The sequence below is a fragment of the Phocoena phocoena genome, chromosome 7 (assembly GCF_963924675.1).
Source record: "Phocoena phocoena chromosome 7, mPhoPho1.1, whole genome shotgun sequence".
NCBI lineage: Eukaryota > Metazoa > Chordata > Mammalia > Artiodactyla > Phocoenidae > Phocoena > Phocoena phocoena.
Genome location: NC_089225.1, coordinates 71,246,134 through 71,259,834, shown reverse-complemented (window position 1 = coordinate 71,259,834; position 13,701 = coordinate 71,246,134). Strand labels below are relative to the sequence as shown.

Below are 13,701 nucleotides of genomic sequence, written 5' to 3'. Positions count from 1 at the left end.
ATAAATTTTCAACTACTTTGGATAAATACCAAGGAGTGCAGTTGCTGGGTCATATGGTAGAAGCGTATGTTTAGTTTTGTAAGAAACTGCCAAATTTTCTTTCAAAGTGGCTGTACCATTTTGTGTTCCTACCACAATGCATGAGAATTAAACTTTTTTAAAAAATACTTTTTGTTTTAATAACTTTTCAAAGAAGCTAAAGCAAACAAAAGGGAATGTAGTATTTATACAGTGAAACATGACTACCCACATTACTGTGTTCATTGTATTCTACATTTGTTTCAGGTTTAATTCATCCAGACGGACTAATATCATACTGCAGCATTTGGTAAGTTTGGACTTTGTTTTGCTGGCATTATTAGATTATAAGGTGCAATTTAAAATGTTCTTGTTAGGGAAGTAGAGAGATACTGGCAGATTTCATTGATCTTGGTACACTTTGGTTTCCAATTTTATAGTGTCAAAACTTGACTCATACAACTTGTTGGAGGTGGCATAGGTTATGGATAAGAGGATGGATCTTCAAGTCAGAATGCCTGGGTTTAAATAATGGGTCCACTACTTAATCTTGGGCAGATTACTTGGTCTCTTTCAGCCTCCTTTTTTGATATATAAAAAATGGGGATAATAGTATCCATCTTAGAGTGCTTATGAATAATAAATAATTCATTAAAAAATCTAGCATAGTGCTTGGAGTATAATAATCATTTTATACATGTTAGCCACTCTTGTACTAGTAGTACCATTCCAAAGCTTAGATGGTATTAGTTTATCACACTGCAAGGAAGAAATGATTTTTATTCATTTTTCTATATCTTTGCTATAGACTGAATGTGTCCCCCCGAAATTCATATGTTGAAATCTAATTGCCAGTGTGTTGATATTTGGAGGTGGGGCCTTTAAGAGGTGATTAGGTCAGGAAGGCAGAGCTCTCATGAGTGGGATCAGTGCCTTTATAAAAGAGACACCAGAGAGATCCCCCACCTTTTCTGCCTTCTGAGGGGGGATGCAGTGAGTAGACAGCCATCTATGAACTGGGAAATTGGACTTAACTAGACACTGAATCTGCAGACGTCTTTTTTTCTTTTCTTTTTTTTTTTTTGTGGTACGCGGGCCTCTCACTGTAGTGGCCTCTCCCATTGCGGAGCACAGGCTCCGGATGCGCAGGCTCAGCGGCCATGGCTCACGGGCCCAGCCGCTCCGCGGTATGTGGGATCTTCCCAGACTGGGGCACGAACCTGTGTCCCCTGCATCAGCAGGCGGACTCTCAACCACTGTGCCGTCAGGGAAACCCTCTGCAGACATCTTGATCTTGACTTCCCAGCCTCCAGAATTGTGAGAATTAAATGTTGTATAAGTTACCCAGTCTGTGGTATTTTTGTTATAGCAGCCTGAACGGACTAAGACACCCTCATCTATGAAGTAGGTCCTTATTACTTATCTAGTTTATATATAGTGGTGTATATGTATCAATCCCAATCTCCCAATCTGTCCCTCCCCCCTTACCCCCTGGTAACCATAAGTTTGCCAAACAACTTACTTTTATTTCAAAACTTCAGTAAAGTCAGAGAAAAATATTAACATAAAGTCTAAAATTTTTCATTCCTATGGTCAGAAAAATTGTATTTTACCCATAAATGGTAATAATGTCAGTAACGGCATAAGTCTCTCTGTGTCTCTTCTTACATATTTTAGGATTCAAGTGTACAATACTAAAAATTTATAAGCATTTACCTGCATCTCTTACTCCCTGGACAAATTTCTGACACAGTAGACTTAAAGTCTGATACCGAGATGTGAATGTGGTCCCTAAAGGATTAGAACAATGGCCTGGATATCATTATAGAATCATGTTATTGTACGATAATTCAGAAATTTCTTGGTTCAGCGTTTCTCAACAGTGTTTCTGTTAAGTGCTTTCAATAAAAGAGTTGTATAGTCAAAAAAAAAGACACTCTCATGCAGCCTGACAAGTACCTTGCATGTAAAAAGGACAAGTCACTCAGATACAGCACTTATGGTATTATGCCAGGTGCTATTCTAAGTATTAGCTCAGTTGATTCTCATAGTCTTACAGAGCAGATACTACAGGTCCTTTATCTGCAATTCTGAAACCTCAAAATCATAAGTTTGTGTTTGGTTTGGGGTTAGTTTGTGGTAAATGCATTTGATGGCAAAATATGATCTGAACATACTTGTGAAACTCTTTTTGTCCATATCCTAACTAGTGTTTAATACTCATGGTTTGGTGCAGAAGTAGTAAAGCATTTGGTTACAGTGTACTGAACCAGCCTCCACTTAGGATGTTTTATATACTATGTAATATGTACTGTGTTACCTTTCCAAAATCTAGAAAATTTTCTGAATTCTGAAATGCATCTGGACCCAAGGGGTTTGGGTAAGGGGGTTATGGTCTTATCCCTATTTAATGGATCAGAATTTAAGGGACAGAGAGGCTAAGTAGTATGCCCCAGTGTCACACATCTGGTAAACAGGAGGTGGGATTTGAATCCAGGTTATCTGGCTCCATAGACTACCTACTGCACTCCACGGCCTGTGGCAGAGTGAACACTATGTAACTATTGCATAGTGTTTCTCAGTTCAGCCTACACGGAGATGGGCGTATGAAAACTGGAATATCTTACCCTTATTTATTTTAGTCAGCCGATATACATGGGAGCTGAGGAATTTCCTGGAAAAAGAACTTAGAACAATGTTATTGTTCATATTTAGATTCATATTTAGATATGCGCACAAGTGGAATAGAAAGACATGACAGTCCAGATTCCATGGGGCTGTGTGACCTGGGGCATAAACCACATTGAAGAAAGAAAGGTAAACTGGACTCTCATCAGGGCCTGAAGACTGAATGGTTCTAGCTCCCAATGTTGGCTTTTACATGTGCTTCAGAGATTGAGAAGCTGTACCCCAAGAATTCCTCCTGTGACCCTTCTAAGAGAGCTGATAGAGCAAGAGCCTTTTTTACTTCAAAGCGGAGTGATGGAAATATGCCATTGATGGCAGAACTGTAGGCAGCGTTATGAGAAATGGATAGACTGACTTGTGATAGTAGTGTGACATTCCTTGTGACCCTTCAAATATATTAGATGGACCTGAACCTGGAAAGGAGGCAAAAGTTCTGCATTTCTGCAGATAGTTTGTCAAGCTAATGCAAGCTAGTAGGACCTATTAATGAAGTCTCCTTTATATTCATAGGCTGATTTGGACATATTTTTACAACAAAAATATTCATAGAAAAAATTTTTTTTCTTTTTCCATAATGTTTAAAACTCTTACACAGTGTTTAATTTAATATGCAGAAGCTCATTTTTTCCATATAATTCTGACCTGGACATGGAGAAGACTTTTTTCCATCAGAAAGTAGTTCTTTTCAGTATGAAGGTATACTGGTTGGACTGCATGAACTGAAACTGCACATGTCATTTCATGACAGCAATCATGTTCATATTCTGTATGTGCAGATGATCTAGAATCAGTATCAACCAATTTATAATCTATGCCTTTTGAACAGACATACAGTAAGTGCTTGCTTTGTATATGCAAAGAACTTGACTGATGTCGACTTTGTAACCAGTGAAAGCTTACTGGAGCACAGTCATTTATTTGATCTGGGCCTTGAAGCATGATTAGGGTTTCAATAGGTAGAGATGGGAAGTAGTGAGAGTTCATATAGTAACACTAAATGTGGTTCTGTTATCTCTGTTTTGTAAACACAGAAGTTGAGGCTCTGAGACTAGCTTGTCTGAGGGTGTATAGTAGTAGTGAGTGGCAAAACTAATGTTTGAGTCCATCTGACTCCAAAATCTGTTTTCTTTCTATTATGCAGTATGTTTATTCCTGTGGCAAGAACTGTGAGATAGGAGAATAGAGGCTACACTCGGCTTTCTGAGTCTCCATTGTAAAGAGTGCTGTGCAATGGTGGGTCTGGAGAGTTTACCTAGGATCAGATGTGGAGAGACTTGAAGGCCATGTCAAGTAAAGTTGGATGTTTTTGAAATTAATGGCAAGTCATGGAACATTTTTTAATGGGATTAACAAGATTAGAATTGGGCTTTAGCAAAATTTCTCTGAACGCAGTGTGAAGGATAGACCGTCTGGCAAAAATTCTGGAAATCTGCTGAAAAGGAAAATTATAATAATGCCGTATGGCTAGGGCAATGAGAGTAGAAAGTAATGGATAGAATCATTTTAGAACTAGTTTCTCTGGTATTTGGTAACTACTTCAAGTTGTTGGCAGAGATGGGAAGAGAACAGTTAGGAACCAACACCAACATTTTGTGCTTGGTTGACTGAGAAAATGGTAATACCTTTACCTAATGTAGGGAACAGAGGAGGAGAGACAGATTTGTTGGAGAGAAATTTCTTGGTAAATTTGGTTTTTAACAAATTGAGTTTGGGGTGCCACGTAGGTACTCCTGTAATTGTAGCAGGCATTTGGAATAAGGGCCTGGGCCTCTGGAAAAGTAAAGGTACAGATGCAGGTTTGAGCCAGCTGTTTAGAGGTAATAATTGAAGATGGGAAGTAGCTGATATCACAGAAGGTGAGAGCTAGAGCACAGCTGAGGACAGTTTGAGAGATTCTCTATAAATCACTTCCATATGGAGAAATTTACTGACTCAGTTTGAAGTCAGGAAGGATTGAGTGAAGCTTGAGTAATCAGCATTTATTAAACGTTTTTTGATTCTATGAATCATACTTATATTGTGCTTTGGTGTCATATTTGTGTTATAATAATTTAAATTTAATGGCATTCTTTAATATTGGCTGGAAATGGATGACGTCAAAATAAATCATATTCTGCAAAAGGTAGGATATTTCCCTGGGTATGTCTTTCAGTTGTTACTTAGTTCAGTGGCAGTGAATGTTACATATAGTGAAAGGTATGTGCTTGAGATTGGGATTTGGGTATCCACAGTGTGAAGCGTATTTTAGGCTTGTGTTACAGCAGGACTGCATTAGTAGAATGAAGGATTATTCATTCAACTTATTAAACATTTTTTGGATACCTGCTATGTGTCATGCACTTGAGTTTCCTCAGAGGAAAGGCTCATTTCTCTCAATGTTTGTGAAGTCTCTGACTGTGTTTTCCAAAATGTAACCTGAAAAATACAAGTCCCAAGAGATAGCTGTTCCATGAAAAATAAAAAGTTCTTTAATCAAGTGAGAACTATGCTGCTCATTGTGTTTTAAAAGTTTACATTGCGTATTTGCCTATTAAAGACTGAAAAGTCTTATAGGAATTAAACTTTATATTGGTTTAAGTTTTTCCCAAGCTTATTTGACCATGGGCCATTTTCTCCTTCAACATAGATGCAGTAAACATCTCTTTGCACACTTTAGGAAATATTGCTACTATGGATTTTGCCAGAATAGTTCCATGTTCCAGCAGAGTGGATGTTCTAAGTTATTTATTTATTTTTAAAATTTATTTATTTTTGGCTGTGTTGGGTCTTCGTTGCTGCGCGCGGGCTTTCTCTAGTTGCGGTGAGTGGGGGCTACTCTTCGTTGCAGTGCCTGGGCTTCTCATTGCGGTGGCTTCTGTTGCGGAGCACGGGCCCTAGAGCATGCGGGCTTCAGTAGTTGTGGCTCGCGAGCTCAGTAGTTGTGGCTCATGGAGTCTAGAGGGCAGGCTCAGTAGTTGTGGTGCATGGGCTTAGTTGCTCTGTGGCATGTGGGATCTTCCCGGATGAGGGCTCGAACCTGTGTCCCCTGCATTGGCAGGTGGATTCTTAACCACTGCACCACCAGGGAAGTCCTCTAAGTTATTTTTGTCTTAGGGATATTATTTTGGCAGACTTCATGCATTCAGTTCAGCACAGGGCTGTGTGTTGATGGTGTCCATGCATTTTAGCAAGTTTCCTTCACATATATCCATTAAATGGATGTTCTCCTTACCCCTTCTATCCCACCCCCCACCTCCAAATTTGGGTTGTATGAGAAGTTCATTTCTGACTCTAGTCTCTGTAATCTTTCCTAATATGAGAAATTTCTCTTCATAGAAGCCTTTTCTAGGTTTTAACTAAAAGTTAATGATATTTTTGGAAAAGAGATTTTTTTCTGCAGAATTAATTAACATTCATAAATGACACTAATACTGCAGACTTCATCTTTTTCCCTTCTGATCTTTTGTGTGAATTTTTTTTTTTTTTTTTTTTTTTTGCGGTACGCGGGCCTCTCACTGCTGCAGCCTCTCCCGCCGCAGAGCACAGGCCCCGGACGCGCAGGCCCAGCGGCCATGGCTCACGGGCCCAGCTGCTCCACGGCACGTGGGATCCTCCCGGACCGGGGCACGAACCCGTGCCCCCCGCATCGGCAGGCGGACTCCCAACCACTGCGCCACCAGGGAAGCCCTGTGTGAATGTTTTTGATTAATGCACCAATAGTTGTTTTCAGGTTTTAAGAAGGCCATGAACTTTTCAGGTGGGGGAAAAAAGATCCTTTGTTCATTAATTTTACCATTCTAGTGGCTTTTTTTTGGGCCATGCTGGGTGGCATGAGGGATCCTAGTTCCACACCAGGGATGGAACCTGCACCCCTTGCAGTGGAAGCGCAGCATCTTAACCACTGAACCGCCGGGGTGGTCCCTCTAGTGGCTTTTAACAGACGATTATGTAATATTCTTTGCTCAAAGTCTGGCCCTCTGTAAATGTCCTGCAAAAATACTTCACCTAAGTGCTGGAAAGTCGATGCTTAAAGATATTCCTGCATCCATTATAATAGCAAAAATTGTAAATGACCCAGTGCTAATCAGTAGGGGACTGATTAAATTGATATCTAAGAATGAACAGCTGTTAAAAATAAGTGGGTAGGATGAGTGTGCAATCGGCAAAATCCGTACTAGGAAATTCTATAGGTTAAAAGGCCTGTTTTTTTTCAACGAATTGTGAAGAAAAGAAAGGAATGGAGGCAGAACCTTTAGATTTTAAAAGACTTGAAAGATATATCCATTTAAAAAAAATGGATAGATGATGTTTATGGATGTACACTTTGTGTTTATCATAAAAACCAAGACAGTTGTTACTTTTGAAGGGAGGGTGAGGGCTATGATCGGAATGGGGCAAGTGGGGGGCTTTCGGTCTGGCTAGACAACGTTGGGTCTGGGATAGGATTTTACCCCAATAACAAGTTAGTAGTTAGCTTGTTACTTTTCCATGGATGCTGGCAACAGATATGCAACTCTTGAATTAGAGACAAAGGACGTCGTTATTAGTTACCCAATTAGCAGCATTGAGCTTCAGGTTTGTATTGGTTCCCTTGCTCCCCAAGTCCCACAGGGGTGACAGAAGGTCCAAATGAACGCGTTCATATGCAGTGGGTTGCATTACAGGACAGCAGTACTGAATTTGGGGAACCTGCCGGTTTGTAACACACTGTAGGCAAGCTTGCTCTCTGTCCCGGAGGGAGACTACATTTTCTTCAAAGTTTCTCGCAGCAAATACAGTCCTGAAAAATGACCCAGGTGAAGAGCCTTCAGGCCTTTGGATCCATGAAATACACAGCAGTAAAGTGCAGGGAAGCCTCAGGACCCATGGTAGATCGTTTCTCCCTACAGACAGTCAGCTCATTGCAGATGTAATTAGTTAAGATGAGGTCGTACTGAAGTAGAAATTACTTGGGTAATTCAATATAATTTATCCTTATATAAAGGGAAAATTTGGAGACATATATACACGGAGAATGCCGTGTGAATATTGGAGTTATGCTGCAACAAGCCAAGGAATTATCAGAAGCTAGGAGAGAGGCCTGGAACAGAACCCTCCCCTAGCGCCTTCAGAGAGAGTGTGGTCCTGCTGACACCTTGATCTCAGACTTCTAGTCTCCAGAACTGAGACAATAACTTTCTGTTTAAGCCTAAACGTAGTTTGTGGTACTTTGTTATGGTAGCCCTAGCAAAGAAATACAGTTATCATGTTACATTTGTCAAAATTAAGAACATTGCTATATTAGTATTAACTTTATACTTTTTGGATTTCACCAGTTTTTCCATCAATTTTCTGTTCCAAAATCCAGTCCAGGATACCACATGGCATTTCTTTGTCATGTCTTCTTAGTTTCTTCTGGTCTCTGACAGTTTATCAGTCTTTCCTTATTTTTCATGACGTTGGCAGTTTGGAGGAACACTGGCCAAGTAGCCTGTAGAATAGCCTCTAATCTGGGCTTGTGTCTGTTTTTTGTTGTTGTTGTTCTGTTTTTTCTTTTTTCTTTTTTTTTTGATGACTAGCCTGTAGTTAAAAGGTTTCTGGAGAGAATATCACAAAGGAAAAGCCCCTTCTCATTACGTATCAGGGAGTATCTGTGGGTTTTGACATATGCCTTAGGGAGTACATGACATCCTCATGACACAGCTGGTGATGCTGACCTTTATCACGTGGTTAAGGTGGTGTTTGTTGGGTTTCTCCTCTCTAAAGTTACCATTTTTCCCTTTTCTACTCTGTTCTTTGGAAGCATGTCAGTAAGTTCAGCCCACAGTCAGACGGTGAGGGGGCTAAGCTTTACCTCCTGGAAGGGGGATTTCTACATAAATTATTTTGAATTCTTTTGTGGGTAAGATCATCTCATCTCCCCCATTGATTTATTCAGTTATATATATCAGTGTGGACTCGTGGATATTTATTTTATTCTTTGGGTTATAATCGAACAGCACATTATTTATTCTGTTACTCACATTGTTTCAACTTTGGCCATTAGGAATTCCTTCATTTTGGCTTCTTGTGTTCCTTTGATATGACCTTTTCCTTTTAATTTTCAATATTTTAAAAACACCTCACTACTTTCTGTTACTGGAAGATGTTCTCTGGCTCTGGAATCAGCTATTTCTCCAAGGAGCTCTGGTTGCCTTTATTGGAAAATTGCATTTAGAAATCAAGATCTGAGTCTGGGAATGCCCCTTGCTACTGGGGTGTCACGGTTTTCTCTTGGGGATAGAACTAGAGTAATGTATATATCTGTAGTAGAATACATATGCTGTATACTGTTTACTGTCCCATGTATACATAAATAGTGATAAGTGTTTCTGTGTTTATCCTCTGTTATATTAATATATATCCTCTTAATATATATTAAGAAAACATGTTCATACTGCTGTCTCTGACTTTAATCCAGTACCATAGGGCAGGCTTCATTCTAGCCTTCCATTCTTGCTTGTCTCTAATTCTCCTCCTCACCAGTGAAAGCCTGGTTCTCACTGACCACCGTCCATTAGTTGTTTTTTTTTTAAATTTTTTAAATACAGTATGTACCTTTTTAAAAAAAAATTATTTATTTTTGGCCGTGTTGGGTCTTCATTGCTGCGTGTGGGCTTTCTCTAGTTGCGGCGAGTGGGGGCTACTCTTTGTCGCGGTGCACGGGCTTCTCATTGTGGTGGCTTCTCGTTGTGGAGCACAGGGTTCTAGGTGCACGGGCTTTGGTAGTTGCAGCACACGGGCTCGGTAGTTGCAGCACACGGGCTCAGTAGTTGCAGCACACGGGCTCAGTAGTTGTGGCACGCGGGCCCTAGAGGGCATGGGCTTAAGTAGTTGCGGAGCGTGGGCTCAGTAGTTGCAGTGCGTGGGCTCTAGGGTGCACGGGCTTCAGTAGTTGTGGCATGCGGGCATCAGTAGCTGTGGCTTGTGGGCTCTAAAGCACAGGGTCAGTAGTTGTGGCGCACAAACTTAGTTGCTCCGCGGCATGTGGGATCTTCCCAGACCAGGGCTCAAACCTGTGTCCCCTGCATTGGCAGGCGGATTCTTAACCACTGGACCACCAGGGAAGTCCACATTACTTGCTTAACCTCTTTTGAACAAATTTACTAACTAGAGCATTGGTTGACATACAGGTTTTTTTGTATATTTCCTTACAGCTTGCAATCAAATGACTGTTTTCTAAAGTTACTTAGGTCAGCTTTCCTGCCACCATCCTCACGATTTCACTTCAGTGTGCTTGTCATACGTGTGTGGTTTGGTTGCATTTATTTGCCACAGTCTGCATTCCATGTTGGAATCCCCTGACACTGGGTGATTTTTAAAATATATATATAATTTGTGTACATTCAGGTTCACTCTCTGTACATTTCTTTGGGTTTTGACAGATGCATAAATCATGCATTCATTACCCAAAGTCCATGCAGAACAGCCCCATCCCCCTAAAACTTCTGCTGTCCTTCCCCTCTGTAGGCAGTCACTTCTCCCGCTCCCCAACACTGACCTTTGTTATGCCCCTATAGTTTTGTTTTCTATAGAACATCATATGAATGGAATCATACAATATATAGGCTTTTGTGTCTGCATTCTTTCACTTGGCAAAACGCATTTAAGATTCACCTATGTTGTTGCGTGAACTGATAACGTAGTCCTTATCACTGAATAGTATTCCATTGTTTGGATATACCACAGTTTATTCATTTCCCTGTTGAAGAGCATCTTGGTTGCCTTCAGGTTTTAGTGAGTAAGAATAAAACTGCTACACCTGTTTGTGTACAGGTTTTTGTGTGAACATAAGTTTTTAATTCACTTGGGTAAATATCTAAGGGTATGATAGCTGGGTTTTATGGTAAGTCCATGTGTAACTTTATACAAGTTTGCCAAATTATCTTCTGTAGTGGCTGTACCACTTTGCAGTTCCACCAACAAAAAATGAGTGTTCCTGTTGTTCTGCATCCTTGGCAACATGTTATTGTCTGTTTTTGGATTTTAGCCATTTTAATATGTATGTAGTGGTAGCTCATTGTGGTTTTAAATTGCATTTTCCTAATGAGAAATGATGTTGAGCATTTCATGTGTCTTTTTTGCCATCCCTATATTTCCCTTGAAGCTCTTCAGTTTTTTTTTTTGCCCATTTTAATATTGGGTTGTTTGTTTTCTTATTGAGTTTTAAGAGTTTATTATACAGTTGACCCTTGAGCAAGGTGGGGGTTAGGGTCACTGATTCTCTGTGGAGTCGAAAAATCCGAGTATAATTTTACAATCAGCCTTCTACAACTGAGGTTCCTTCTCTGCACCTGTGGATTTAACCAGCTGGGGATCATGTAGTACTATAGTATTTACGATTGAAAAACATTTGAGTGTAAATGGACCTGCACAGTTCAAATCTGTGTTGTTCAAGGGTCAGCTGTATATTTTGTATGCAGATTCTTTATCAGATATGTGATAGGCAAGTATTTTCTTCTAATTTCTGGTTTGTCTTTTCGTTCACTTTATCTTTTGCAGAGCAGAAGTTTTAAATATGATGAAATTCGGTTAATCAGTGTTTTCTTTTGTGGATCATGCTTTTGGTGTTGTATCCCATTAATCCTTAATGTTTGGAAGGCACTGTGAACCAGAGTCCAGGGGTGTGGCCCTCATAAGTGTTCCTGTCCTTTCTCTGGGGGTGGGCTGCCTTTTTTCCCCCCTTTTCCTTTGTCCCCTGTTCCTTTTCTCCAGCTGTGATTGGTAAACACTAAGGTCAGTAGGCTATGGTTTTGAAGTGCTTCTCCCTTGGGATTAAGGGTCTTATTTTATAGGCCTCCATCCCATTTCCCCACTGTGTTGGGCCTCCACCAGGACCCTATGCTACCAGCTTTGAAGGCTCTCTCTCCCATGAAGATTTAGCCTTTTGCTCTGTGTGGAAGATGAGGGGAAAGGATTTAGTTGTGCCTGCTGTTTCCCTCCCCCAGCCAGCACCACACGGGGGAGCTTTCTCCAGTCTTCCTTGGGAGAACCTGCTTGGGTTCCAGGAGGAAAAGCCAGCAAGAATGGGAGCTCCCCCCATGACTGTGACACCCGCCACCCCCAGGAGCTCCACACTATCACACTTGCCCACACTTGACCTCTAGCAAGTCATTAAAAATTCTAGTTAATCTTCCTTAGGGCTTCTGCCTGAGCTAAGCAAATACACTGGTCTTGCATCTCCCTGAAGGCACCTGTCTCTCCAGATTTTATTACGGGGCTGTTTGCCCTGTGACCTCCTGTCTCTGCCTGAGTTCACCAAAGCCATTAATTTTCAGTCTGTTCACCTTTTTTTCTTGTTACAAGGTCAGGAGACGCATCTTTTCAGCTCTCAACATCTCTGAGCTGAAACCAAATAATAGAATTTTAAAGGATTGTCTCTGATATTAGGTGATAATTTATGTGAAGTTGTTCGGTGGAAACAGTCATGAAACTTTTTTTGTTTTTTTTGGGGGGGGCTGGCAAATCTGACTTGGTTCAAGCAAAAAAGAAATTTAGTTAGTATGGAGAGAGATGAAAGTTTATTAATACTTGTGTGTAACATGTTTGTATAATATGAGATCTGTTTTACTTTAAAATTTAGAATGATGTAGGTATCTGAAAAGTACAGCTTTTTAGTCTATCATCTGTCTTTTCATATGAGTAAGGGTTTAATCAAGGAAGTAGAACCACTGAGTATTGAAGGGGAGCAAAATAAGCCACTCCAAAATGTGCCCCTTGCCTCACTCACCATGGTGCGTGAGGCCCTAAGAACTGTATAGACAAGTTCTTCACAAGTATATGCTTTCGTAAGCTCATTCTATAATCTGGCCTTAAACTACTTATTCTGCCTGCTTTCCTATCACTCATTTTCTCAATCAGCCTTTATTCCACTCATGTTTAATATCTTAACATTTCCAGATATTCGCTGTTCATGTTTTAGAATGTGTTACTCTCCAGGATTTTCATCCCTCTTTTTCTTGGCATATATCAAGGCCTAGCTCAAATATCACCTTTCTTTCCCCCAAGTTGTTGGTAGCTATTGTAGTCAGAATTATTTGCCCTCTCTATTCATCTTTGATTTCCAAGTATCTAACATATTGCTTGGTATACAGTAATAAAGATTTAAGAGTATTTCATAGTCCAAGAAATTCTAGGACTGGGTTCTATTTTATTTTTATTTTTTTAGAAACAAATTTTTAAATTAATTAATTTATTTTTGGCTGCATTGGGTCTTCGTTGCTGCACGAGGGCCTTCTCTAGTTGTGGCGAGCGAGGGCTACTCTTTGTTGCAGTGTGCGGGCTTCTCATTGCGGTGGCTTCACTTGTAGCGGAGCACGGGTTCTAGCCACGCCCGGGCTTCAGTAGTTGTGGCACACGGGCTCAGTAGTTGTGGCATACGGGCTTAGTTGCTCTGTGGCATGTGGGATCTTCCCAGACCAGGGATCAAACCCATGTCCCCTGCATTGGCAGATGGATTCTGAACCACTGCGCCACCAGGGAAGTCCCATGGACTGGGTTCTATTTTAAATCAGTTGACTAAGTTCACTCAGAAATAAAAATTAAGAGATTTAAGAGGTATATGTAGTTTGCTTTGGAATTGTCTATCTACAGAGTCCAAATAACTTTAGAAAACTTTGTCAGATGTACTGAGTTATCCATTCAATTAGCTAACCTTAACATTGTGTGAAAGATTTGCATTTAATGTACGTTTTGATGTTGACTTGTGACAAAAACTTAATGAATTTTATCCTAAAGTTATTCTTTGTTTACACAGAGAATGTCTAAGCACACAGATGCAGCAGCAGAAGTCCTATTGGAAAGAAAAGGTTGTGCAGGAGTGATAACACTAAACAGACCAAAGTTCCTAAATGCACTGAATCTTAGTATGATTCGGCAGATTTATCCACAGCTAAAGGTTTGTAATTTTCTTAAAGCAATCATATGGATCCTTCTGAAAGTATATCCTTAGAGAATATTTCTGATATTATCTCCCATAGAATCACTTGACTGTCTGGG

At 40.3% G+C, this 13,701-nt stretch overlaps 1 protein-coding gene across 1 annotated transcript in view; it reads left to right on the top strand.

Moving 5' to 3' along the window:
* The first annotated feature begins 291 nt into the window (after positions 1-291).
* Positions 292-13,701, top strand: part of HIBCH (3-hydroxyisobutyryl-CoA hydrolase) — an 80,164-nt gene continuing 66,754 nt past the window's right edge. The window contains exons 1-2 of the mRNA XM_065880608.1: positions 292-328; positions 13,460-13,600. Coding sequence (XP_065736680.1) covers positions 13,463-13,600 — 138 coding nt within the window. The 5' untranslated portion in view covers positions 292-328; positions 13,460-13,462. The remainder of the gene's footprint in view (positions 329-13,459; positions 13,601-13,701) is intronic.